General features: G+C 40.5%; 2 protein-coding genes across 5 annotated transcripts; one reads left to right on the top strand and one right to left on the bottom strand.

Moving 5' to 3' along the window:
- Positions 1–5240: 5240 nt before the first annotated feature.
- Positions 5241–20648, top strand: si:zfos-943e10.1 (GRAM domain-containing protein 2B). 4 transcript variants are annotated; one of them, XM_019273553.2, is made up of 13 exons: positions 5241–5513; positions 14056–14229; positions 15078–15141; positions 15323–15395; positions 15483–15586; positions 15746–15844; positions 16071–16142; positions 16434–16502; positions 16592–16688; positions 16864–16953; positions 17208–17307; positions 17721–17828; positions 18386–20648. In XM_019273553.2, the coding sequence occupies exons 1-13, from the start codon at positions 5422–5424 to the stop codon at positions 18402–18404; spliced, it is 1161 nt and encodes a 386-aa protein (XP_019129098.1). In that variant the 5' UTR covers positions 5241–5421; the 3' UTR covers positions 18405–20648. The 4 variants fall into 4 exon arrangements, with proteins under 4 accessions (XP_019129098.1, XP_010740515.1, XP_019129101.1 ...); XM_010742213.3 differs by having other exon boundaries at positions 5242–5513; positions 14053–14229; XM_019273556.2 differs by lacking the exon at positions 5241–5513 and adding an exon at positions 12902–13263.
- An 829-nt stretch (positions 20649–21477) lies between these two features.
- Positions 21478–25941, bottom strand: lim2.2 (lens intrinsic membrane protein 2.2). The gene is made up of 5 exons (XM_019273552.2): positions 25380–25941; positions 22696–22918; positions 22363–22503; positions 21916–22050; positions 21478–21660 (listed from the first exon to the last, which is right to left on the bottom strand). Exons 2-5 carry the CDS (start codon positions 22871–22873, stop codon positions 21590–21592), a joined length of 525 nt encoding a protein of 174 aa, XP_019129097.1. The 5' UTR covers positions 22874–22918; positions 25380–25941; the 3' UTR covers positions 21478–21589.
- Between the last annotated feature and the right edge of the window lie 34 nt (positions 25942–25975).

Below are 25975 nucleotides of genomic sequence, written 5' to 3'. Positions count from 1 at the left end.
TTTTCCATTGATGTAGAGTGGGTAGCAGTGTTTTGAGCCAAGAAAAAAAATATCAATATTTTGTCACTAATAAAGGGACATGCAGCAAGTAAGCCTTTCTCTTCCATCGCTCCATCACAGATTGCTCCTATAATATAATATGATGGGACAGTGATAAATCAGTACTCAGAATTGCTGTATGAATCCCTTCCCAGCATGACTTCAGTTTTGCACAATGCCAATAAATGTGTGTGTAATCTTCAATCTGTTTACAATTCCTCCAGTACAAATTAGTTTTACTTATGTCATATTCTGATACAATGGAAGCAGCTCTATTCTATAATATTCCCAGATGTTTCCAGAAGTTTTTCCATATGTGGGTTATTATCTTTCATATCCAGCTCCCACTTTTCTTTTTTTATAAAAAGTATTCCCTGATGTGTGTGATCGTAAAAATTTGTGGCAAAAAAAAATAAATTGTACCAATAAATAGAATTAGTGGGCGGTTGCTCAAGGGTGCGTGAACTCAAAAGTAAATATCTATGAAAATAACTATGGAATAAACAAACAAAATAATTTTGTAATAGTTGAAATAATTTTTAAATTCCATACCCCTTTCTTTGCTCTGTTGAAATTATTTATTTCTCCGTCCACTCCTTAAACCCAGCTTCTACTTTACCTGGTAGAAAATACATATCTTCAATCAGTCTTCATAGATGGTGTTGTTAAAGGTGCTTCCATCCTTTTTCCCACCAGTGACCTGGCTGAGGTGCCGTTCACCCATTCATTTTTATCTTCAGTTTTCTCCCAAAACCTGCAACATCTCAACATCTCTCTTGCTTTAACCACTCAGCCAAGTAATATATCAAACTAGAGGAGAATAGGGCCTCTTTTTAGGTTTTGGCTAAGCTTCAGTTTAATTCTAGATTTCCTTGTCTGCCATTTAATGTGAAAACCAACTTGCATTTTAAAGATCAATACTGGTGGCCAGATGGTTAATGACTGAAAAAAGGTAGTCTATAGGTCACTGAAGCATTTCAATTCTACTTAGTTTGAAATATGATTGTACCCAATACATGTGACAGAAGTGTCCTTAAATAGCTAATAACTCATCCAGGATATTTTATTACTGAACTTCTAAAACCAATGCTATGCAATATATTGTGTATTTTCCTAAATGTACTATGTTGTAAATACAGTATAAAAGATGCTATTTTAAAAAGTGATCCTATTTTGCAAACCAGGAACATCAGTCACTCAGCACCCTAAATTAAATTTGATACCATTGTGCTCTAATTTTCTAAACAGAATATCCCTTTTATAAAATGTAGGAATATCTTGACCTGGAACAAAGTACATAATATACTGGTGACAAATAATGGAAACAGTGCTAAGGGACTTTATAATGTATCATGAGACACACATATCCTGTATCTGAGACAGACAGTTTGAACCTGACAACAGACCTAGTTTGGTAAGGGGATTTCCAACCATCAGACGACCCAAAGCTTGAATGGATGTTTTGACCAAGCAGACAATGACAGTTTTGCTAAGAATCTTTTTTTGCATTTGAATAGTGGATAAACACCCAACAAATACTTAAAAACTTCATGATTTGGTCAACATATTGCAATTTTGTTCTGCCATGATGATCTGATGGCCTTAATTTCATTTGCGACACTTTGCCCCATGTGATGCGTTACTCATGCACAAATCAAGGAAATTTGTTGTCAGGACACAAAAAGCTCTCTCTCACTCTCTGGATCTGGAAATTCCATGGAAATCACATTTTAAAATGCCAGGAATGTTTCACCAGCAATGTGATCCCGTTGTTATTCCCCTCAGATAAAGATTCTTTCCATTACAGGTATGTTTGGTATGGAGAAGGGTTTGAGATGCTCAAATAGTTGACTCATTTGAATGCCTGAAAATAAAACTCTTATTAGAATGGCAATGACATTACCATTGTATGCTGCAACAACATAAAACATACAACTAAAAGTTGATCTCTCTCAGAGATTTACAACATTTCTGACGTAATTATTGTTTTCATATATTGGGCTGAAAATAGAAAATATTGTTTGATAATGATAGTGTTCAAGTATATTAAGATTTACATTCTGTAGGGATACAGGCTGTGATGTACTTTTTTATCCTGCTTCATAAGCATTCCTCCACACCTGTGCTGTAACGTGCCGACTGCAGCTATCTGTGCGTCATAACCTTGTTTTTCCAGGCCAAGGTATTGCTAGCTTTCCAAGGTCAGTGTTTACTCTTGCAGCTGATAATGAGGATCTCTCTAGCAAAGCAATCCTTCTGCAGCAGATAATAGGCAGTCCTCTAAGTAAAGGACATATCACTTTGTCTTCTTGCAGAGACATACTTGATAACCTCTATCTCTATGTGTTTTTTAAGGAAACTGATGTTTGACTGTGGCATTATCAGAGATAACAGACTGGATGAACAGGAGGGGACCTACACTTTATGTTGTTGAAGTGGCTGTTGCCCACTCTGGAAAGTCACCACCCACCGAGATCTTAACATAAAGGTCTTTGTTGTTCACTGGCTCATAGAGGAACAAAAGTTGAGTTATCTTTATTTAATTTGTTAACACTCTTACTTTTACTTTTCAAAAGGTATACCCGTCTTCTTTTGTCATTTGCAGCTACTGATACGGCATAGATTAAAGGCAAAGGCTCTGCTTGCAAATTTTGCAGATAACCAAAAGGCAGCATCTAATCTTTAAGGACTGGTCACGCAAAACTGAAATTTACATCTCAGCAACTTTACATGCAAACAATAATGAAACATACAGGAACAGCAGCAGTCTGTCTTCCTGACTCTGGTGAGTATGTCTGACAGAGAAATGTAAAAGAAAGTGTCAGTAAATGAAAGCTAAAAAAAAGTATCTCTGTTTGCAAAACATATATTAAATACGCCCTTCTAATGTGACTCTCAGCTCATTGGCTCTGAACAGATAGGAAGGTTTTTTTTTGCTTAAGTGAAATACAAATATTGATTCGATCAAGAGGGAGTTATTCAGGCTTCATGACTCAGACTTAATATTTGCTAAATGTGTGGTCTAAAAGGCTTTACTGTGACAAATAAACATATATAAATTTTTTTCTTTCAATATCATTTGTGCTTTTTTGTTGTGTTTTCACATTTGAAAAGACAGTTCTCATTCAGCAGTGCTAATCTACTGTGATGAATGTGAATTACACATAAGTTTCATGTCTCACTGACACAACAGTGTCTCTCTACAAGACAGGGCCTCAACGATATTGATATTGTGGATGGTTCATATTCACAGACAAATGTGTGAATAATCAAATTAGCTCAAACCAACTGAGCTTTTGTGAGTGGTCCTTGTGTTATTAATCCAGCTGTCACACTGATGAATCAGCACAGAAAAGCCTGTTACCTGCCTACGCTACACCAGCACCCCCTCGTTGCATCACATACGTACTTCCTCATGAAGCGTGATTTCCTCTTCTCTGTCTGCTTTGTTTCCTGGCAGAGGAGACTGGAGGGAAGACCGAAACAGGCTGGTGTAGGCCAGATTGTGTGAGGGTGGTGTGTTTGCTGTGTCATGCAGCAGTACACTGCCTCTTCTGTTCCCGGTGGCGTGGCAGCGCCTGAGCTGCCTTGTGAGAAAAATAGGCTTTCAATGCTAAGATTTGTGCGTTTATTGATTGGTTTATTTCTTTTTTGTATCGTGTTCAAGGTCTCTAGCAATAGAGTGACGGAATAAGCTATGTTGTAATCAGAAATGAGAACTGGAAGAGATCGTGTGTATTAACCGTCACTCACTGATTTGTCATGATGTGATGCATCAATGACATCAAAACTAATTCTTAATAAAGACGTTCATATTCACAGAACAAATATTGGAGGAACTGAAAGAAGCAGCTTTTTAGCATGATAGCCAGTTTTTTTTTGGATTTTTTTTGTTTAGCCGTGTTTCATATACCCAAAGTTGTGAAGGGTTAGGGTGAGGTTTGTATTAAAGGTTATGGTTTACAGTTAGGGTGGATAGTTTTCAGCCATCATGGAAACTTGCAAGTCTGCATCTGAATTCCAGTCAAAACAAGACATCTTACTCCAATCCCATGATCTTTGTATTTTGATGTATTTTCTTTACTGTACATAGGGTTCAGGGTTAACTACAGAAACTATGAACACAACTTTCTCAAGGATATAAAAAAACAATTGTTTTAACAGGTAGCTGAAACCCAAGCATTTAACGTGAAAACAATTGTCTCAATACACACTTCCTTAATTTCTGGAGCATATTCCATTTTTTATAAGGTAGTCACAAGTAACACATAGTCATCCAGTGTGCCTACAATGTGACCTATGACTATCTAAACCTTATCCTTATGGCTTTTGTCGGCTGTTTTTACTGTAGGAGTATGACTCTGCCATTTGTTGCTGCCTGATTGTTGCAGTTGTTGCCTTTTTCTCGGGTGAGGGGGGAGGTGAGAGACTTCGCCCCTTCATTAGCTGCATGCACAATGCAATGGGCTAAAGTGAATTGTTTAATGGTGTGACATTAGAATAAAAACCACCTACTGAGAAGCTGACTAGCCCTCTGAGTCACTGGACTCTGCTTTCCTTCATAAGAAGAGGAATAGATGTCCATTGGGTTTCTAGCTAATTATGATTCATGAGAGTGTTTTCACTCTTTATTTTAAAGGGTGCTGCCAGGCTTTTTGTAGTTTATCAAACCAAACTACTCAGTACTTGTCCTGCTGATGCTCTTTTTGAAGGAATAAGCATCGTGGTTTAAAAGTAATATGTATTTATCATATATGGGAACATGTGTGTTATGTTTGTTACTTTTCTTAATACTAGAGAACAGCATTATATTGAGTTTACCATCATGCAACAAGTTCAGCTTTCTGTTGGAAAGGGGAAGTAAAGCAGTATGTAAACAGTGAGCTATTGCCCCACCCTGCTATGTACAGAAAGGTTATTTTCCTTATGATTAAGTATGGTGTGATGTGGCACATGACACTGTTGTTAAACCACCGTGTGTTTTCCCCATGTTGTTTACACGTGAAACTCTAAATCCACATGTTAATCATTGATTTAAATCAGCATACCAGAACAATATTAATGCAGCCCCCTTCTTTATATAGGGTTCGAGAAAGGGACTCCCCATATTCCATATAAGGTAATGGGCGGTGTGTGCAAGCCAACTACCCCGTTCTGATTGGACAAACGGTCTGACATGACCGTTATTTCCAAAGTCGTCGCCGACGCTCATTGGTCGGTTGACTTGGTCCGATTTAAGCTCATTATCTTAATCAGCCGTAGATGAAGTGAGAAGAAGAAGAAGAAGAAGAAAAAAAATCACAAGCTAAACAAGAAACGGTGGAGGAGTCTGGCGTGGAGCGTCGTTTCGACACGAACCGACGACCACTGGCTGAGGGAAGAATGCTTGAAAACAAGAGGGAGAGATTGAAAACCTTCCTCCGGAAGATCGACGAGAAGGCCATAGTGAAAATCAAGCATTTCATGAAGGAGAGGTGAGTGAGTGAGAGCTAGCCGAGCCGCTATCTGCCGGCTGAGCATCATCAACAGGGTGGATGCTAACCGTTAGCTTTTCTCCAAAGACTGCCAGCCTGTCCGATATTATCGTGTCTGTTTTATTTCACGTTGATGTATGTGTTTACCACGGAGGAAGGATACATGTTTTTAGGGTTTTATTTTAAATGAAAGCTTTCAGTCAGTGTGTAGATGGATGCTAGCAGTGCTAAGCCATCCGCCTGACTGGAGATGTGCTGGCATTTAAATGAACTGTTACAGCTACAGCTGGAGATGTGCTGGCATTTAAATGAACTGTTACAGCTACAGCTACACGAAATGAGCCTAAAACTGTTGTTAGCCACTGAATTTAAAAAATATATATAATAATATATATAAAAAATATATAATAATACAGAATGGCTTTGCGAGCATCTTTGCCATATTAGTGTACAGTCACATTAGCATAACCAATACTGATGAATCTACATTGTGTTTTAGCACAAGCTCAACCTAAGACAGCAGTTGTATAGCATGCTACTTGACTGCAATGCTTCACAGTGGTAACATTATTTCATTATTTGAGTTATGGCCTTATGTCTGGTCAATGTTGTCATGGCTTAGGACTGTTCAGTGTAGTTGCATGCTACTCTTTTGTTTGTTTTCTTATCCAGCACAATGATTGGTTCATACCGGCTCTATAAACCGTGCTGTTATGTTTTTGTCTAGTCTCTTTTCCAGCCTGTGTAAATAAACTGCATTATTATGTGGTAGAGTTTGCATAAAGGAAACCTAAGAGTCCAGATCTGGTTGTTCTTAATCTCTCTTATTATGTCCCCTGCTGAGAAACCCATGACCTCATCATCAACAGGCCTATGTGGGTCAGATTGACATCACTTTTTGTCCTTCGGTTGTTGGTCACCGATGATCCAGAGCTGACCTTTCTGGCAGAGGCGCATTTATGCACAAACACATTCACTTACACTTCTGTAAACATCCATGCATATATATTGTGTGTGTGTGTGTGTGTGTGTGTCCACTCTGCCTCCGGGGGGGTAAACGCGCACACTTGAAACACACGGGACGAGCAAGTCTATGTTTTCCCAGAAAAGCCTATTTTTAGCTCCCATGGGTCGACCACAGGTGGTACATGGTGTTATATAAATGCTCTCTGGTTCTCTGCTGTCAGTACTCTCCGTCCTCTGAGCTTTGCCTTTCACTTCCCTTCCCCATACATAGCCATTTGCTAAGAGGTAGAAGGGCCCTGCCAATCAGACGTGGCCTTCTAGGCATAGCTATGCTGTGTCTGTCGTATGATATGTTGGGGAGATTATCTGTTTCCATAACACACATATGGGAGGGTTGTGACAGTGTCAAGCCTCAGTGAGCCTAAGGCTCTGACCATGTAAATGCAGCATCCATCAATAGTATTTTTTTTTCATCTGCTCTTTGTTCCATTTTATATACTTAAATATTCCTTCGTGAACATAAAAATAGCAACAAAAGTGTAGCCAAGTAGTTGAAGATAGCAAATAACCCCGCGTCCTAACACTGAGCACCCATTGCCAGCTCATTGTAAATCACTTTGCAATGCACACAGTGGCAAAATATGAATAGCCTTGTGTCAATAGGGAAGAACCCGGTATAGCTGCAGAGCTTATTGAGTTGGAGGATCCTGGAAATAGGCTGGGTGGGGCAGCTTCGCAAGGCGTTCTGCTGGCTCCAGGAAGATGTTCCCAGGACAGAGCCTCCTCGCCGTTGTGGGCAGTGGAGATCGCGTAGGTCTAAATTATGAGATGTGCTCCAGGCTCGGAAGAAAAAAGCCCAAGTTAGAGGAAGAAAAACCACATCTGCATGGCTGTTTATCACTAAATGAAGGGTTACATACAAACCAGCTGGTCGTGGTTAAATGTATGTGTTGCCTCTGTCGGACTAGTGCTAATGACCACTCCTCTGCCCTTGTCAGAAGGCCAAGTAGAAAGGCTATATTCTTCTTAGTTGTTTCACCTTTTGGTACTCACAGCAGCCTGGTGAATTCCACCTAAAGTAGTTGCCATAGGTCAGTCTTATTTCAGACACACGATGCTAAAAGCATGACAAAGCTTGTGAGTGTTCGGCTCAGCTTGGAAGAGCAGGAGAATGTCCTTTCTTTGGTCATGAAAGACTGTGTGCAAATCAGCTTTTTTTTAATAGTATCTCGATTCTGAGATAAAACTAATCCTTGGGGAAAGTTGAGCCGCTTCCTTGGCATCACTGAGTCAAGGTGAGCTGCTCATTTGAAGGTTGGAGTATCTGTAAGAAAAGCAACTCTTCTCAGAGAAAAGTGCCAGTATTTGAGCCATTATAGTTTTGGATAGGACTATTCAGCCTTCTGCTCTAAAGAGCTGAGATCAACAAAATTCAACCGGAGATTAAATCCAAGCGTCCCTCATGGTACAGTAAAGCAGCCTACTTTCAATGATTTTAAAGTCAGGGGGGATTTTTCCAGCCATGCCACCCTGGCGTCCGCCCCTACTCACATGCCTGGCCACTGAAAGTACTCTGAGTCGCCTTTTAAAGAAAGACCCCCTCTGTCTCTGTGCCTAGTTAGCACAGAGGAAGCGGAGGGAGATGCTGCGTGCACAAGGCCGCATGACTTCCCACCCGAACACACGCACTCTTATTCTGGAACACATGCACACAGAGGCACACTCTCAGTTTCACTTGGCAAACACACCCACGTGCAGCTTTGCTGCAGACTGAGCCCTGGCTGGGCGCCACAGGTCGCATGTTTTTTTTGTTTTTTTTTGCCATGACCACTGGCTCGCTTCCCTGCCCTTCCTGACTGCTCCATTGATGCTCATAAACACACACACACACACACATAATCCCTTTCAGTCCAACCAAGAATAATATTTGGGGCTGTAATTAGTTTCTGGTTATGAATCAAACTGTATGCCAACTTTATTGAAACTCTGCATAACAGTGAAATTAATTTTGGCACCCATGCAAAAAAAAAAAATGTTGAATGTCCCACTTGGCTCAACAAGCACAGCTGCAACAGTCTTTTTGTTTTTGCTACGGGCCAAACCACTTTTGATTGGACGGAGACGAATCAGCAGTTCACATGACAAGAATTATCCACGGCTCTCCGGGAGATGGTGCCCTGACGCTATCTCGTCCTGCGAATTCTCAGCTGATCTCAGAGATTATACAGATGTAAAACCTTTGTGAACCCAGGGCGCTTGTTTTGACAGCGGCGATGTTGGCTGTGAGAACGCTTTGACATTAAGTATTCTATACAGAAGCTATTTTGCTTTAAGGGCAGCGTCGCCGAAGAGCAACTGACGTATTGCTGACGTCTGCAGCGAGACTCCTGGGATCGTCTGTCTCGTCTCGGGACAGCAAATGAAAGCATCATAACTCTATACACAGATGAGTTCATTTGGAGGCTGGAATGTCCTGTGCTGGAGAAGAACTGCACTTAATATATAACTTTCTGGTAAATTGTTGAAGTAGAAAGATTTTAATGAAATTTTACACTCATACACATAGATTTAATTGTGCAATTCAGTTCACCCAACTAGAGTTTAAAGCACAACGAAAATATCCCATCAAATTGTCAGACTTTTTTTTTGCATGTTAATAGTGACGTTAATTCTCCAAGCTGATAATAGAAGTATTTTTAAATGGCTGTCGTGAGAAGTGTCCTGGCACCTCCTCACAAACACCGTGCAAGTCTTATCTGTAGATAAGTGACAAGCAGCACATACATAGGCAGGGTATGTTGACGTTATTATGTTAGGTGCATGAGTAATGATCGGCTTTTGTTCACTTGGCAGCATTAGGTTGCACATATGATTCTTAGCCTGGCTAAAAATAGGGGCCTCTAGGACACCCTTTTCCTGCTGAAAAGTCTTTTTGGGATATCTCATGCTTTCTGCGTGTCAGCATTATGCAGTGTTTATGTTGCTTTGAGTAAAATAATCATTGTAAGCGTTTTTTTTTTTGTTTTTTTTTATTTTTGTACTATATCTGAAGAGCTTTAGGAAGAGACCTAATGCTCTCAGGTGCAGCAGGCCCGTTAAAGGATAAAACGGTGGCCCATCGCCACGCTGAACCTTTTTATCAATGGATGTCATTGACGGTTTATATTGTTTGTACACAGGGCTGATGTATAGGCTGTTGGTGAAGACGCAGGGGGATCTCTGTGTTCATCCCGCAGCTCAAGGCGAGAGGTTTGCAGTGATGACGTGGCACTAGTGGTTAGACAGGAGAGGTATGTGTTGATATATGTGATGGCTAAATTAGGACTGATGCCACGAGTGCTGTTGGACTTTATCTGTATGATTGAGTTTCCTGGGTGGTGATGTCACAGGTATGGAAATAGACCGTCGATGGACAGCGGCTCTCAGCTGACGGCTGCAAATTAACACACATTTACAGCACACAACATTCATTTATTGTTTTGTTTTGTTCTTCTTTATATTTCTGAACTTTCCTCTGTCCTGAGCTCCAGTCAAACAGTTATTTTCACGTGTGACGGCCCCATTCACACCATCCACAAAGAGTAGGAGCGAACCATTGTCATGCACATTGCACTACCTGCTGCTAAGAGCTTCTCCTCGTTGTTATTCAGAACAGGCTTTTGAATGTTGTTGTTAAGCTTGCTAAATTGAGAATAACCTGGTAATGTTTGTCCCACGCCCCACATTTCCACCATTCACCCCCTACTGGCATAGTCGTTTCCATGACAACACACAGGCTAAAGGCCCAGAAAGGACAAAGCTCAGGAGGGCATTTCAGGCTCGGACCCCAGCCAGTCTTTTCACTTTCTTCTTCGCTGTTCTCGGTCCTGCTGTGTGTTTTCTGGTGCTATCTCCATGTTAAGCTCAGTTGCTGTAAAAGGGACCTTTACACTCTGGAATTGGCCGGCAATGCTGTGGGTCTAAGTGCAAGCGGCGCAACCACCATACTCATTTGGACGCCTCGGCCAGTCGTGGCTACAAGCCTTTTAGAGACTGTTTTTAAAGTGTCAGGGGAGAAAAGTGTTCATGGAGCGAGGGAAAGTCTTGTTGAATCAGCAGGGTGCTGTGGCTGATTCTCATTGCTCCGAGGATCTTGGACGGTAAGGCGAGCAAACATATCTAGTTTCTGATCCCAGCCAGTGCTTATCAAGCCGTCTCAGATAAGGCAGGGCTGACTTGAGTAAATGTAGGATAATGTTTGCCTATTATCTCTTAGCTAGATGTTTGTTTTGTTTTTTTCCCCTCACAAACCTGCGAGGAAGAGAGCATTGAGTCTGTAAGGTGTTTTAACCATACGTCTATCTCGTGATCATCCGATAATGAGGCTCTGTAAATCCAGGAAAACGTGCTCGCATCGCGGCGGTCACTGATCTGAGCCGATGATCAGACCTTGATGAAGTGATTTGTCTGGTGCCCTCAGATCATACTGGAACAAATGGAGATAAAGAATCGGATCAAACTGTAAAGTGTTGGTCAGTAATCTCTCACACAGCACATGTCACCATGTGAGATTGCCTTTTTTTCCTCCCCCCTCGTGAGACAAATTTCACATACAAACGAATATGACCGTAAAACCTCGTGCATGTCCATCGTAATCCGCTGCTGCAGAGAATTTGATATGGCTGTGCTTGGTTTTAAAATGGCAGAAGTGGTGATTTTGTCAGGTGTTATGAAATGACATAGTGCTCCATCAAGTAAATGGGTTAAAGTTCAAGGCCTCCATCCAGTCATTACACACCTATTTCAGGCAGGCCGCCGCCCACTTTTGAAAGTGGTCATTAAGAAACACCGAAGTAGCACGTAATTCATTTTATAACAAGGTTTTTTTTTACTCACTGGTTATTGTCATCCATCCTTTTATAGCTTTGTCCTTGAACACTATAGGCTATCAGACTGTTTCCTATCAGTTTTCAAGCTTACGGAAAGTGTACTTTCACACAAACATGAATGATATTTGATTCTTGCAGGTTTTTTTCTTTCTGTCTCATGTCTATGTTTCTAAACGGCACACCTTCAGCGTAAAGACTATGGCAGTATGTCCCAGAGTCATGCACTGTACAATTGAACGGCTGACTGCCAGACGGTCTGTGTGTACACTGACATTTAAACTGCAGAGATGTTTGTGATCATGATGAGGGTACAGGTAATTACAATCTGGGTTCTGTTATCAGGGTAATACAGGGACTTTACTGCGTCTATATTACTAAAGAACTACATTTCTAAAAATTCCCAGCATCCGTGGGAAAAAACATTTTAATCATAAGTTTCGATTTTTCTCAGTGTTTTTCTAAGTAATGAGTACATCTTACTGACGAAACAGAGTGCTTCCGGCTTCCGGAGTATTATAGGAAGCGACTATACATGAGCTTGTTAATAGTTACGGTTAGTCCGGATTACAAAGAGGAAGTTGTTGGGAAATTCAGTTGATAGCCTTTGAACACTGCCCATATCGCCTCTTCAACCTCCTGTCGTGTGGAACTTGATCTTGAGCATATTTAAAGACAAACAAAGACCTGGTGACAACAAGTTTTTATATCAGAGACAAATAGGACATATGTATAATAGTTCTGCTGTAGAGAAACATAAAAGCTACAATTGACCCACTATAATAGATTTAAAAAAAGTGTTTTAAACTTTTTTTTAACACGTTTTAAAACAGGCACCTCACAAGAGGAAAACATCTTCTAAATGGTTTTCTCTCCTGTACTGACATGAAGTGAAATGTTGGTCACATCTGATAGTTAAGACTAATTACAGCTGAACATGTCTTTCTTTCTCTCTCTGACCTTTACCCTAATTACTCAGATGACGCCTTTTAGGGAAATTGTGATGAGGGAGGAATACCGGATGGGGTAAAAGAAAGTTGCACAAACTATTTTATCAAGCGTTCAGTGTGAAAATTGTATTTTTTTCTAAAGAATTTAGGCAACACCCTGTGTGCTGTAATATTCATTGTAATGCTGTGCTGTCAGATATCTGACTTCTTTAAAGGAAGTCTTCCTTAATAAGTACTTGTGTTGTGTTGCTGTTTCATTGGTGTGATTGCCTGAAGGGAGGTGTGGGTCAGACCACTCCTAGATGAGGCCGGCTGGGCCAGTTCTGAGCACCTCCACAAGTATTTCACTTTCTAACTCTCACTCACACACAGCTCTTTTTAAAAATGGCTCTGATCCAACTTTTCCCTGCCAGAACAAGTCAGGATTTTTGATATGGGATAATGTTTTGCAGTGGAAGATTTTATAGGATGGGTCTTGTTTTTTAAACATGTCAGTGCCTGTGCTGCACTCTGTTGACTGTGTGTGTGTCTATGTGAGATAGGGAGGGAGATTGTGTGTGCGTCTCTTTCATGCTTATTTGCCTCCGGGGGAGTGGTTTGAGTTTGACGTCACCCACTACGAAGTGTCACACCATTCTCAACACAAAGTAGCTTCCTCTTACTAACGTGTTCATACAGCAATACACCAGTAGTTTCTTTTCTGGCAGGATGTGGCGGAGGACCCGGACTTAACTGGGACAACAACTCGCGAACCACACATTTAGAACTTTAAGAGGACTATATCAGTTCTTTCCAGTGGATTTTATTATCTTTTATTATCTTAATTTTTCACTTCTGATGGCGTGAGGCCAGCGAGTATAGCATACAGATAATAGAACTTTATTTAGTTGTTTTTCTAAAAGGAAAGGAAATGCCTACTGTCGCTCGGTATATGAGTTTTCGTTCGTCAAAGCGATTTAAATTTAGCAGGTAAGGCGGTTTTTGTTGTTTTGTTAAGTTGAAGTTTGTTTTTTTTACTCGAGACGGAGTACTCACTCAGGCGGCAGCTTGTCTTCCATTGTCATTGTTAATATAATTTACAGGCTTAGATTTGAAATGAAATCAAATGAATTTGTGGCTTGTTTTTTCATGTTCAAGGACAGACCTTTGAAGACCTCACTGGCTGTTGTAAATCCTCCAACCTTTCTTTTACAGTTTGTTTTGTTGTTTATTGAAAGGTCATATTTATAGAAGGTTGTAAGATTTTGAGCATCCGCCTACATTTACCACCTTGTAAAGCAGCTACAGCCAGAGAGCTTATGTGATGTATATCAATAAAACTATTTGTAAAAGTGTAACCTTCTGCAGGACATCATAAAGATAAGCCCTTTGTCTTCCTAATGTCAGTCCAGTCATCGCGTAATCTTTCATTTGAGTAGAAACGGAGCAATTAAGCAATTGTCGATAACTTGCCAAATCCCAAACACAAGTTAGTGTACAGTCCGATATGTGCTGTTTAAAATGTTCTTTGGTGCTTGATGATGACACCCTGTAGAGTACGGGGAGATTGTGTCAGAATCTCCGAATGTTTCCACAGGTGGAAAGTTTAATCGGTGTGTGTTTTAGGTGGGGACTTTGCAAATAGTCTTTTAAAATATTTGCTGAGAACCTACCAAGAGAAAATTCCACACGCGTACACATGAAAATCTCTGTAAATCAATATTTTGTTTGTTGCTAAATCTGTTTTTTTTTGTTTGTTTGTTTTTCTTCCTTATCCAGCAGCTACCCGGTAGAGAGCAGTGGTGGCGGGCTGCCAGCCAAAGTGAAGAAAAGCAGGAGCAGCCTAAGCAATGGCAGCATCAAGAAGGTGGAGACGAGGAAAGCCTTGAGCTTGGAGGCAGCCCAGCTCGAGATCCAACAACAGCACAAAACCCTCACCAGACAAGTAGCCATCAGGTGAGACAGATGAGGATCTATCCTGATAGGTCCGAGAAATGCTCACACTTATTTCCACTTTTTCAATTGTATTTTTGTATAAAATCGGATATTCACATTTAGTCATTTAGCTGACGCTTTTATCCAAAGCGACTTACAGAGAAGATATTGTAGACTGTGTTGTTTCTCAACATCTATCACAAGATCTGGCCTAACTCTTATCTGCTGTTCAGTCATGAAGCACACATGACTGCACAGCCGTTGGACACTGACTGTCTTCTCACATGATTTCAAATGTGTGAGGTACATTTGTGGTGTGAGGAACTACAGTGAATAGGTCTGAACACTCTTCTACATTTACTTGACTTGACTTTTGGGCTTCCGCTGCCTGAAACCTACCACCAGCGTGAGAGAAAACCTAACCACTAAACAAACATGCAACTAATCTGTGAATTCATGTTATCAAATATTCATCCAAGTGTTGTAGACAGTTAGATGCTTGTGTACGCCGTGGCTAAATAGAGAAGTCACCAATGGCATTCCCCATTGATAGTATCTGTTATCAGTGTGTTTCACACACAGGGGGAAATTAAAATTGATGCTTTAGTCAAAAGTGTCAAAACGGGTACAACTCATTTCTGTACACTTTCAGTTGACAGGTTAATTATGACGGCTTTTACTTTTTGTTTTCTCACGCTATTGACACTTGATCCTGTTGAACAACTATCACATGTTTCTTGGCATCTCAGAGGAGATTAGAGAGACTTGTGATGAAAATATGTATCTTCCAAAGTGTTTAAAGAGTGTTTGTGTTCTCTCCGTATCTTATTAACATGCTGAATTTCCTTAAATGCTCTTTGTCTCTGTAGTTCGGAGACGTTCGATGTCGACAGCAGAAGCTTTGAGAGGACAGAGGGCACCGGCACACAAAGCGTAAGTCCATCTTAACAGACGTTTCTATACAGTTGGCACAGCGCAGTATTAATGTTATGTGGTGAATGGGCGTGTGGCCTCAAACTAGAACAGCACATACGTTGACAGCTGCTCTCGACAGCCCCCATTGTCTTCCCGTCACTTGAAGCATCCTGACTTTCTTTGCTCTCCTCTCTTGCAGAGTTTCATGAAGCACAACAAAACATTCCACAAGTTGTTTCCAGACATTCCTAAAAGTGAAGACTTGATACATGGTATGTTAACGAAACCGAACGATAACAAACGACTCAATGAACGGATCACATGAATCTAAAAGTGTTTGTGCTCCTCTCCTCTCCCAGCATACATCTGTGCCCTGCAGAAGGAAGTGCCCTACCATGGTCGACTCTATATCACTGACACTAATGCCTGTTTCTACTCCTCAGTTCTGCTCAAGGACACTAAGGTAGGCTGCAGCTCTTTTCACTTTTTCCACTTTTGTTCTATCATATGTCTAATTTAAATTAAATTGTTACTAATATTTAACTTTTAATCCTTTTCTTGTTGCATGAAAAAAAAATTGACTTCAATTAACTTGTTCCGTTCGTGGCTGTGTGCTTTGCAGGTAGTTATTCCTGTTTCCTGCATCCACATAGTGAAAAAGCAAAACACAGCTTTGCTGGTTCCCAACGCCTTGTCGCTCCGCACCTCAGATGGAGACAAGGTTAGTTTCTCGCTTCTTTTTCACGCAGACATCTTTTGTAAACACCCGATTAGACCACGCAGCCTTATTTAATAACTACAGACGTTCAAAGTCGAGCGTAAAACCTTGCTCAAGCACATTGAACTCCGCGTTAGATGTAATCTAATCAATCACATTTTATGGTTCAGGTTTTACCACTAGGGCAGATGGCTAATTTTGTTTCCAAATTTCCCTTTCGTTGTTTTAGTACCTGTTCGTGTCGCTGCGGAACCGAGAATCCTGTTATCAGCTGCTGCGTTCAGTATGTCCTCAGATAGAGGTGAGTTGTTCCGGTCAAATCTCAGAGCTTTCAGATATTTAGAAGTTCTGCAGTTGTAAATGTCATAAAATGGTATGCAAAGCAGCGCATCGCTCTTTGTAACGCAGTAAAACATTGATCCTGTATAATAAAATTGTTCTGCATGGAAAACTGGACTAACCTTGCGATTGAAACCTTGTTACATATCTCTGAACATTTTGTCTGTTCATATTTTGACTAAATGAGCCAGAGCATGTGCGCTTCATTTCACCAGACTTAGATGTAAAATGTAAATGTGTCTCTCTGTCACAGGATGGCAGCACAAACAGTAGCCCTATCTTCTCCTCTGCTGAGAACAGCTTCGATAAGAGCAAACTGGTGGTAAGAGACCTTTTTGTCAAAGTGCATTTAATGTCATGTAGGATTTTTATGATAGATTAGTTCTTTGATGGTCTCTCTTACTTCAACAGAACACCAGCCAGTCCAGTCTGGACGACAGCTTCGACCAGTTCGACGGCTCCGAGTCCCAATCTTTACAGGAGCAGCCTCTGCACAGACCACACAGAGGTGAGAGGACAGCTCATGACGGTTACATGCTGAAAAGCAATATTTCACTGCATTGTTATGTCTGACAACAGCCATGCATAGATGGACAAAAAATTCAGTTTGTTTTGGCGCCATGACCTTATGTCCAAGTCTGAGGACTAATAGCGTGCTAACGTTGATCGTCTTCCTTCTTCAGAGGCGGTGCCTAATGCAAATGTCTCGGCGTTCAGGAGCCTACACCTGCAGCAGAGTGATAGTTCGTCCTCAGAGGAGCTGTCGGCATCAGGTACGACAAAGATTAGTTAGATTACTTACCAGCTAAATCCTGGAAAACTCGCTCTTCATTTCTTCATGAAAGTGGCTGGTAGAGTAGACGGCTAGATGAGTTCTTGTGTTTTGATTCTTGGATAGATTGTATGGTTACAGGGAAACCTTTTTTTTTTTTTCTTTTTTCCATCAGTCATCTACAAAATATCCAACATGTAAAAACTTGCCATTTTATAAAAAAACCTTGATATTCATGCTCTGTTTACATTTCAGGTGGATCATGGGTTTGGAATGTGACAGAAAAGGCCAAGTCCCTGCTGGTTCAGAGAGAGGCCAGCACCCTCAACACTCTACTCTTCATTTACTTGATTTTGTGAGTAGAATTAAATTTTTCTAGTATGTTGTGTCTTCTCCTCTTTATTCGAATTCATTGCCTAATCCTCCACTCTGCTAACCTTAATCTGAATCTCACCGCAAAGTCGCACTTCTTAAAGGAAAGGTGGAGGAAGTACAAACTTTTTTTTTTCTGTGTTTGCAAACCCTCTAGCAGATTAAACATTCCCTTAAACTGTAGATTAATAAATTAAATTAATTAAGACAGCCTTCAAGTCTCTTTTCTTTTCCAGTTTGAGGCGTGTAAACCGCTGTTCAGTGCCAGCTAAAAGGACTATAATCTGAGCATAATTAAGTATTTAGCTGTCATTGGTTCTTAATGTCCTCCCTTTATGCTGGTGTCATTTATCACAGCGACTAAATGTGACGTGTCGTTTCTTTCTGTGTCAACAGGGTTGTGCTGCTGCTGCTGTCGTCCGGCTACATCGGTTTACGTATCGTGGCCCTGGAGGAACAGCTTACATCCCTCGGGGCTCTGCCCGAGTTCACATTACAAAGCGGGTAAGGAGTTTTTCCCCTTTCAATTCTCACTCTTTTTATTTTTCATGGCTTACTTCCTCTGAATATGAACCAACATAAACACGTTTTACTGGTTAGTTTCCAAAGGAAGTTTGAAAATTCCATTACATCTACCCAGTACAGCCTCACAGGTACACTGTGCCAATAAAGACGGATACAATGAAGTCAGCCTTATCATTGCACATTAGTGCTACTCGGTGTTCATAGTAGTGTGCTTAATAAGAGGTAAGGGGAAGAATAAAACAGGACTGACTTCTTTCTCCAGTAATTTTCTTTTTTCCCCACTACAAACTAATTCTTCTTTCCACAATGGTCAATTAATTTGAGGTTGAGTGTGTAAATAAAGTCGCCTACTGTTTAATTTGCTGCATCATTAGTTTTGTTCTCTTTTCAAGGAAATGGGGCAAATCAATTCCAGTAATAGGTGCAGCCTCGCTGCTAAGTAACTAAATACTTGTGTACTGGGCGTGTATTCAGTTTACTTTTGATATGCCGCTCTCAACTTGCATTCTCACTCTTGTCACTTTGTCTTTTCATAGGTACCGCCGAGGCACATAACACACTGACTGAAGGAGAGATTGATCGACTAATGACTGGAGGATTATTTCGGCCTCTTCCAGCAGAACACAGCGGGAGAAGCTCCACGTACTCAGACTGTGCTCCCATCATGGCCTCTGCTGTTGGCTAGAGGAAGAAAAAAAAAAAAGGCCAACCTGTGCAATTCCAGAGACAACTTGTTAACTTGAAGGGCTATACTTCTTCTTAGTGCAGTAGTCACACAGAGCCGATGCCAAAACGCATACACGCGCTGCCTGGTTGCAGCGTGTCCGTCGTTCAAACCAAAGCCAAGCGGCTCGAACTTGCGTGTGCCACACTAGCCGAGTTGACAGGCACTTGGCTGACAGAAACTGTTCCACATCTGTGAACTCGTGTTATTCTCCATCGTCCAACATTCATACTCTTCTCCCCCCGAGCATGCAGTCTGAACAGGGCTATACCAATCAGCATTAGCCTGCTGTAGTGCTTATTATTGCACCTCAACACCAGAGACGTAGTGCGACGCATAGCCAAAGATGCACATCTTTTTTTTTGCATGAGTACACGGAGATGACTTTGAAACAATTTTTCTGTCTCTTTCCAGCCGTCAGCGGCGTGTACAAATCTGTCTCTGTCTTTTAAATCGAGTGACCGCCGGGTACTTCTCTTCTTCAAATGGTTCTAATCAGCTGTGGGTTGACATGACGATGGCTGAAATCTCAATCAGATCAGCCTATGTAGGCTTGACACTCTCCTGATGGTCTTTTTTTTTTCTCCTTTCTCTCCTTCTCAAACCAGCAATGATTGCAGTATTACTTTCCTCGTCTTTGGCATGATTTAAACTGGTTTAATGATCAATGCTCCGAGGTAATTTTTCCCTGCGGTCTCAACTGGATGAATGCATAATCAATGCACAAATATTTAGTACAATAGGACACAAGGAGGTTGTCTCAGAGGCCTCTGTATGTTTTTGTGTACTTTTTCTATGACTTTGGTCTTCGAGAGTAGATTTAAAACCTGTCTGGTTCAGATGTCCGTCGATGTACTGTCTACTACGACACATTGTGTTCAAAGTACAAACCTCTCTCTGTGTCTTGAGGCAAGTGGCATTTCTAGCATTTTCAGGTTATTTAAAGTAGCACCAATAATGTATTTCTAATGTTCATGCATGTGTCTACAATACCGACACTGATACTGTATATGCGTTCTCACTCTTGACATCCAAAGAGAATAGAGAATGTCAGGTCCAAGGTTTCAACAGCAAGACTAGTGGTCCCAAGAAGAAATTTCAATATGCAACAAGTAATTATGCATGGCAAAAAACGTAATTTATCTTTGTGTGCTGTTTTTTTTTTAAATGGAGCTTGATATTTGTGGTGGGAAGAAATCGTGTAAGAAACAAGAGAGAAAAAAAAAACAAAGATGTGAGGAAAAAAATAATGAACGGCTCGAGCGAGCAAGCGCACTTTAAAAAAAAAAAAGACGTGTGGTGCCTGTCACAATCCACTACACCGTGTTTTCGGATTGAGGAGAAAAGGCAAAGCTGGCGTTCTGTGGTATCTGACGGTGCTAAGACTTTTTAAAACTTTGCTTTCACTCAGGGGTGGTGGGCACTACCTGCCACAAGGTTTTAGGTCGTCATCTTTTTCCTTTTTTGTCACTTCAAAGTCCAGCGCTCGCGATGGCGTTCACATTCTGTACATCTTGGCTTTGGTGGTTTCTCAAATGTCCCTTTGAGAAAAGAACACCACTTTCCGTTGAGATTGACTTTACTAACGGATGTAATTGTATTCAGCTTCTCAGATTGTTTTTCTTCTTCTTTTTGTCCCCCCCTCCCTTTATGGCCATTTTTAAACTAACCTGACAATGCATATCCACATCTCAATGATTTAACGTCACCCTTGTCATGGAGCTTTTTGACGAGGTGTAGCGTACCTGGGTTTGCTACATCCCGCTTCAAGATGGCCATACTAAGGTTTTTGTCATCATGCCATACAGTCAGTTCTTATAACCCCCTCCAGGGGGCAGCACACACACACATCCACTGTCCTTGAATGGACTCCATGCAAGAATCTCAATGATGAGGGCAGTATTTGTGTGGTTTTGCACTATTCAAAGTGTTGTAAATAATTTTGTATCAGTTGTTAATGTCCTTAATTCTACTATGGTCCTACATATATTTATTTGCATTCAGTGTAATTCAAAGTAGTCTCTGTGAGATGACTTTGCTATTGTTCAAAAATAAATCAAATGTTGCGAAGTAAATAATGTTTGGTGTCTTTGCTGTTCGCTTACTGTTCCTACAAAAGACTGGATGGAAAATTTTACTTGGATCATGTTAAGTTTGGGAGCGGCACAGGTAAATGTCAGACAAATGTACGTGCCCTGACTTAGTCACACATAGCCAAGCCAAAATGTTACACACACACCTGGTTGCTGATTGGGTGTTGAAAATGAATTGAATAAAGAAAAGGTTGGGAGTGGTGAAAACGTTCATTTGTGAACGTCACACATTAATGTGAGGTAGTACATGTATAAAAAGACACTTCAAATTTTCATTCAGTAAAAAAAATTGACTTACAATTGTACTGAATGTTTTATTTTATGGCTTTAGGAAGCATTAAAACTCAACTTTGAATCAGACTGTATCTGGACAATAGGACTTTGATCATAATGAATATGTTCAACATTTACTCACACCTGCCCGCATCTACTACATTACCTATTTCTTTTGCCTCTTTTTTTATTTATTCTAAAGGCACATTTAAATTCAATCTATAAGGTGAACTCACTAAGTTGAACAGGTCTTATCTTCCAGCAGTGGTGTATTGTGCCTTCTGCATGTGGCTGAAGACCACCATCTAGTGGAGAATCTGTTTTACACACACACTGTAATAGAAAAGTACATTACATTTACAATCAACATTTTCACTTTTAATTAGGACGTTATTTTAGCAAAATCTATTAATTCAGTGAAGTATCGCAATGAAATGTTTCTCACTTTTAAATGTATGGAAAGCTAGAAAACTAAAATAATCTGACAATTACTCCCCCAAAAAAGGTAAAAAGTTTTCAGAATGTTGAAATCAGAAGAGCAGTGAAAACCAAAGAGTCCATGATTTCTATTTATTTAATTCTAGGTACTCAAAAGCAGCAGTCAACATCCATTGCAACAGTCTTCGAGCTAATCGATGTGTTCATCTTGTTCAGGTGTCCGGGTTATTTGAAGGAGGAGGTTCTGCAGTGGTCTGCTGGTAAGCACAGAGCTGAAACACTCCTGAAAGAAACCAGATAAAAAGAAGTCTTTATTTAGTCTCAATAATGTGTCTATATGAAAAAGAATCCATACTACCAAGACCAGTAATTGTCAAAGAAAGGAAAAGCACATTGTTTGCTACTGCAAAGGTTCATCATTGTTACTGTAGACATATATACAGAGGCTTTAATACTTGAATTTAATACGAGGCATAACCATCTAATCTGAGGTAGTTTTGCAACTGCAGAACACCACATAAATAAATACAGTTAATACCTGCTACAAAAGCCAAAATAATGGCCACCCAACCAATGATGTAGGACCAGGAAAAGCGCCAGTCCAAGAAGCGCTTGCCAAAAATGGTGACAGTCACTCCAGTGTAAATTGCCAAAGCCAGCAGAGCAAGAAAACCTGTGAATGGAAGGTGAGGACAAACATCAAAATAAACAGACCAGATACAAGAAAACGCCAACCTAAACAATCCGTCAACATATATTTAAAGTGCAACAGTTATCCATCTAAGCATGGCACATCTTTTTCAAATTAACTCTGGGTAAGACCAACCACTGTTTGTAAGCCTGTTGCAAGAAGGTCCCAGACAATTCCAAATAGCTACAATCATTCTGCAATGTTATTATTCTGCCTCAAAGAATTACAGTCAGCTTTACAATCAGATGAACAGTCTCTATCCTCCAGGTCACCCTGTAAGTAAATGTGTGTTACCTGACAACACCAGGGCAATGCCACCTGTACGGACCCTCCTGTTTTTAGTGCCATTAGTGAAGGCGCTCAGGCCGAGCACCACGCCGGCAAAGCAGCTCAGCACTGCCAGCAACATGAAGGCCCGTGTGGCATCCCAGAAGGCTGGACAAATACAAAAAGGTCACGACCACATACATGTCAACAGATAATTGCAGTTAGGCCTGGATTTGTCAGAAATACTGGTATTTTTTATGTTTTTGTCATCTACCACATCCCAGTACAACTTCAGTAAATGTTCTTTCCATCAGTTCTTTCCAAGAATGAGGGATCTAGATTTATTTTAGTAGTACTCACCTACAGTCATGGTGTGGGTATGGCATTTGCGGTTGATGCAGAACCTCCAAAGCCCTTGATTGGCACCACTACCTGAGTATCGATACTGCATCCAGTAGTCCGTAGCCGTAGAAACGATGAGAAGCACGAGGGCAGCCACACCACAGAGAGTGCCTCCTCCCGCCAAAGTATACAGCATCGTGGAGAAGCTGGGGGAAGCGCTGTGCTCCTAAACATTCAGCAGCTGTTCAGGAAAGAGAGGACAGACTTCATACTCATTGCCTCAGCAGAGTCAAGTTATCCATGTAAAGTGTCATTGTCAACTCTTGTTTTGAAGGCATTTACATTCTACTCATCACGCTAATTGACTCAAAGTTCTCTCTGCTGCCTATGAGTTTAAAAATATCCATTATGCATCATTATCTATGTCTGAAGCTCAAGATAACAAAGTTTCCTTTGCTGGTTACACATTCCGGTATACTATCCTCTCCATTCCGTCCTATGCAAACCAGACAGTAGGTTAGCGTCATGACAGAACTTATTTCTCTTCTTGGAGTATCTGAAGGCCAGATTTAGGGGCTCATTAGTTTTAGAGCATACGGAATACGCAAGTTCACAAAAAAAAATTGTATCGTTATTGTGTTATTGCAACTAAAGGCATTACAAAGACAAGATATTAAACTTTCAAACTGATACATTTTTATTGTTTTTGTTTTTTGTAAATATACATTCATTCTGAATCGAATGCCTCAAACACAAAGGCATGTTTACTAGGCATAAGGAGAGAATCGTGTAAGAATCACAACTCTTATCTTCTTTCAAAACTTCCAAAGATTATTTTATATTCAACCTAAGTTAATTTTTTTCTCCTTGCCGCTAACAATGTTAACTAGCCACGTGCCCGTTTCAGCTTGCGTAAAAACAAGAGTGGCAGCAAAAAGCGATTACTAGCTAGTTTGCTAACGTAACCTCTGAGAGTATGTAGCCTGAAATGGAGCGTCAAGAATTTCAGCATGTCCCGTCTTCATTGAAGGCAATCATTTGAGGACAATTTGAATTTTACAATTCTACAATGACTCATCCAGTATGCAAACTTTCTTTACACACAGCTGAAATTGGCAACCCCATATCCTGAACTGAGAATCAATCTTTTGAATGAAATAGTGAGATAACAAAAGATTCCCACGCCTAATGTTTACCACTGTTACGTCTCCTTTAGTTTTAACTGCACGGACAAACTGTTCACCTACAGCAGTTACCCTGAGTTCATGAAGTAATATCCTTTATACAATCGTGCCGGTTTTAAATGCGGTGCTGCCCTAGGCTTTCGAACATCACTGGTGTTTAATGATGGTTTCTGGCCTTGCTTCTTGCATGCAGAGATTTCTCCAGATTTTCTGAATCTTTTAATCATTTTATGAACTGTTTGTTAAGAAACATTCTTCCATTATTCAGCATTCTTTAACTATTGGACTACTTGTGTAAAAAAGTGGTGAACCTTGCCCCATCTTTTCTTGTGAACGACTGAGCCTTTCGAAGACGCCCCTTTCATACACAGTCATGATACTAGCCCGTTACCGATTTTTGAGCAAATCTGCAACTTTCCCAGTGTTCTGGTGCCACAAATTTAAAAAAGTTAATCAGTCTGAATATTAAATATCTTTACTTTGTGCTGTATTTGTATTCTGTATTCTACATTTACGTAGCATCTTCAGACCTCCTGCGTTACATTAACACACAGTCTTTATTTATGTGGGACCACTTCATCCTGTTGTATATCTGCACAGTTTTAGCATTCTGTGAATATTGTGTGAACTATACTGTCATATACACCAGCTTGCACTACAGCTTTATCTACCTATTTTTTTTTAAATATTTTTCTTTTTACTTAATGTCTATTCTGCACCAGCTACACCAAATTCCATGTAAGTGCAAACCTACTTGGAAATAAACTTGATTCTGATTCTATTCATTGCTCATTGATTGCATTCTGTTTTTATTTATGTTTTAGACAGTGTCCCAACTTTTTCTGGAATTGTGGTTGTAGTAGATCGGTCACATCTTTTACACAAATAAATCCAAACTAAATGCTGGTTTTGAAATATCACCAGATGATCCTTTGCATTTTCAATTAAAAAAAAAAAATCATTCACACATAGGCATGCTAGAAAGTGTCATTCTTCAGTGATACTGTCAACTTGGTCATAGCCAGCAAAGCACTTGAGCCAAACTGTTGTATGACAATAAGTTTGCCTATCAGGCAGTTCAGAGCCATTGTTCGCCACTAATTCCCCTCAAACACCACAAACTAATCTTTCAACACTAAGCAACTGAACTGTCAGCAGTGTTGCTCTCTGTCACACAGCCAGCAAACCAGTGATTTCATACACTGATTTCAACTCCCATACTCCTCACCGCAGCTAGTAAAATCCTCCAAATTCCAAAAGTTCAATTAAAAGTTCAAAATTAATGAATTATTTTCAATCAACTTGGACAAACATCAGGGTATCAGGCCCAGCGGTGAAGATCTTTTCCCTAGACAGAGGTCTCCAAACCTCATCTCTACTCTCTTTGTTGTTTTGCTTGTTCTCCAAAAGCAGGTTCTTAGTTGCTGAATTTCCTTTTTAAACCTTTGAAGAAAGCCGTATCCTCCTGGAAGTACAGTGAAAACAGATTCTGTGTAAATCCAAGTAATTTTCTGATACCTCCGGGTTGGCTGGTGTCTCTCCAGGGTTGCTGGCTCTAACAGTGTGCGTATCCTTTTTAAGCTCTGTACCCCTGGCTCTCATTGTCCACATTACAAAAGAGGGAATGATCGAGTGCAGCATGAGTAAATCCCCCCTTGCTCTCTTCTCTGCAGTTACCTTCATCCCTCTATCTACCCCGTCTTGCACTTTTTCTCTTTGTGTCCTGCATGACTTCTTTTACCTAAACATCTTTTTTTATCTTTGCCTTTCTCCATGTTTTCTAAATGTGTAGCTGATCATGCATGTACCTTACCAAGTGCATCATGCTATTCTTTTTTTTTTTTTTGCCAAATGCTATTAGCAATGCCCAACCCCCTCAGTTTAGCCAGGCCAGTGAGTATGCAGGACAGGCAACAGTCCTCCTATGCAAAAACAACACAGGCAATTGCTTCGAGCAGAAAGTAAGCATTTTTGCATCCTGTGCTTTGCCTATGTCCACAGTTCATCTGTTCACAGTGCGTCTTGCATCTGTCTGTCTCAATGCAGAGGCATGTGTGTGACCCCAACATGCTTTTTGAGCAAACACATGAGAAGAACAGACACGACGACCCAAC

Source organism: Larimichthys crocea, chromosome XVII, assembly GCF_000972845.2.
Source record: "Larimichthys crocea isolate SSNF chromosome XVII, L_crocea_2.0, whole genome shotgun sequence".
NCBI classification, from domain to species: Eukaryota; Metazoa; Chordata; class Actinopteri; family Sciaenidae; genus Larimichthys; species Larimichthys crocea.
Note: the sequence above shows the minus strand (reverse complement) of the source record. Positions and strands in the feature narration are given on the sequence as shown.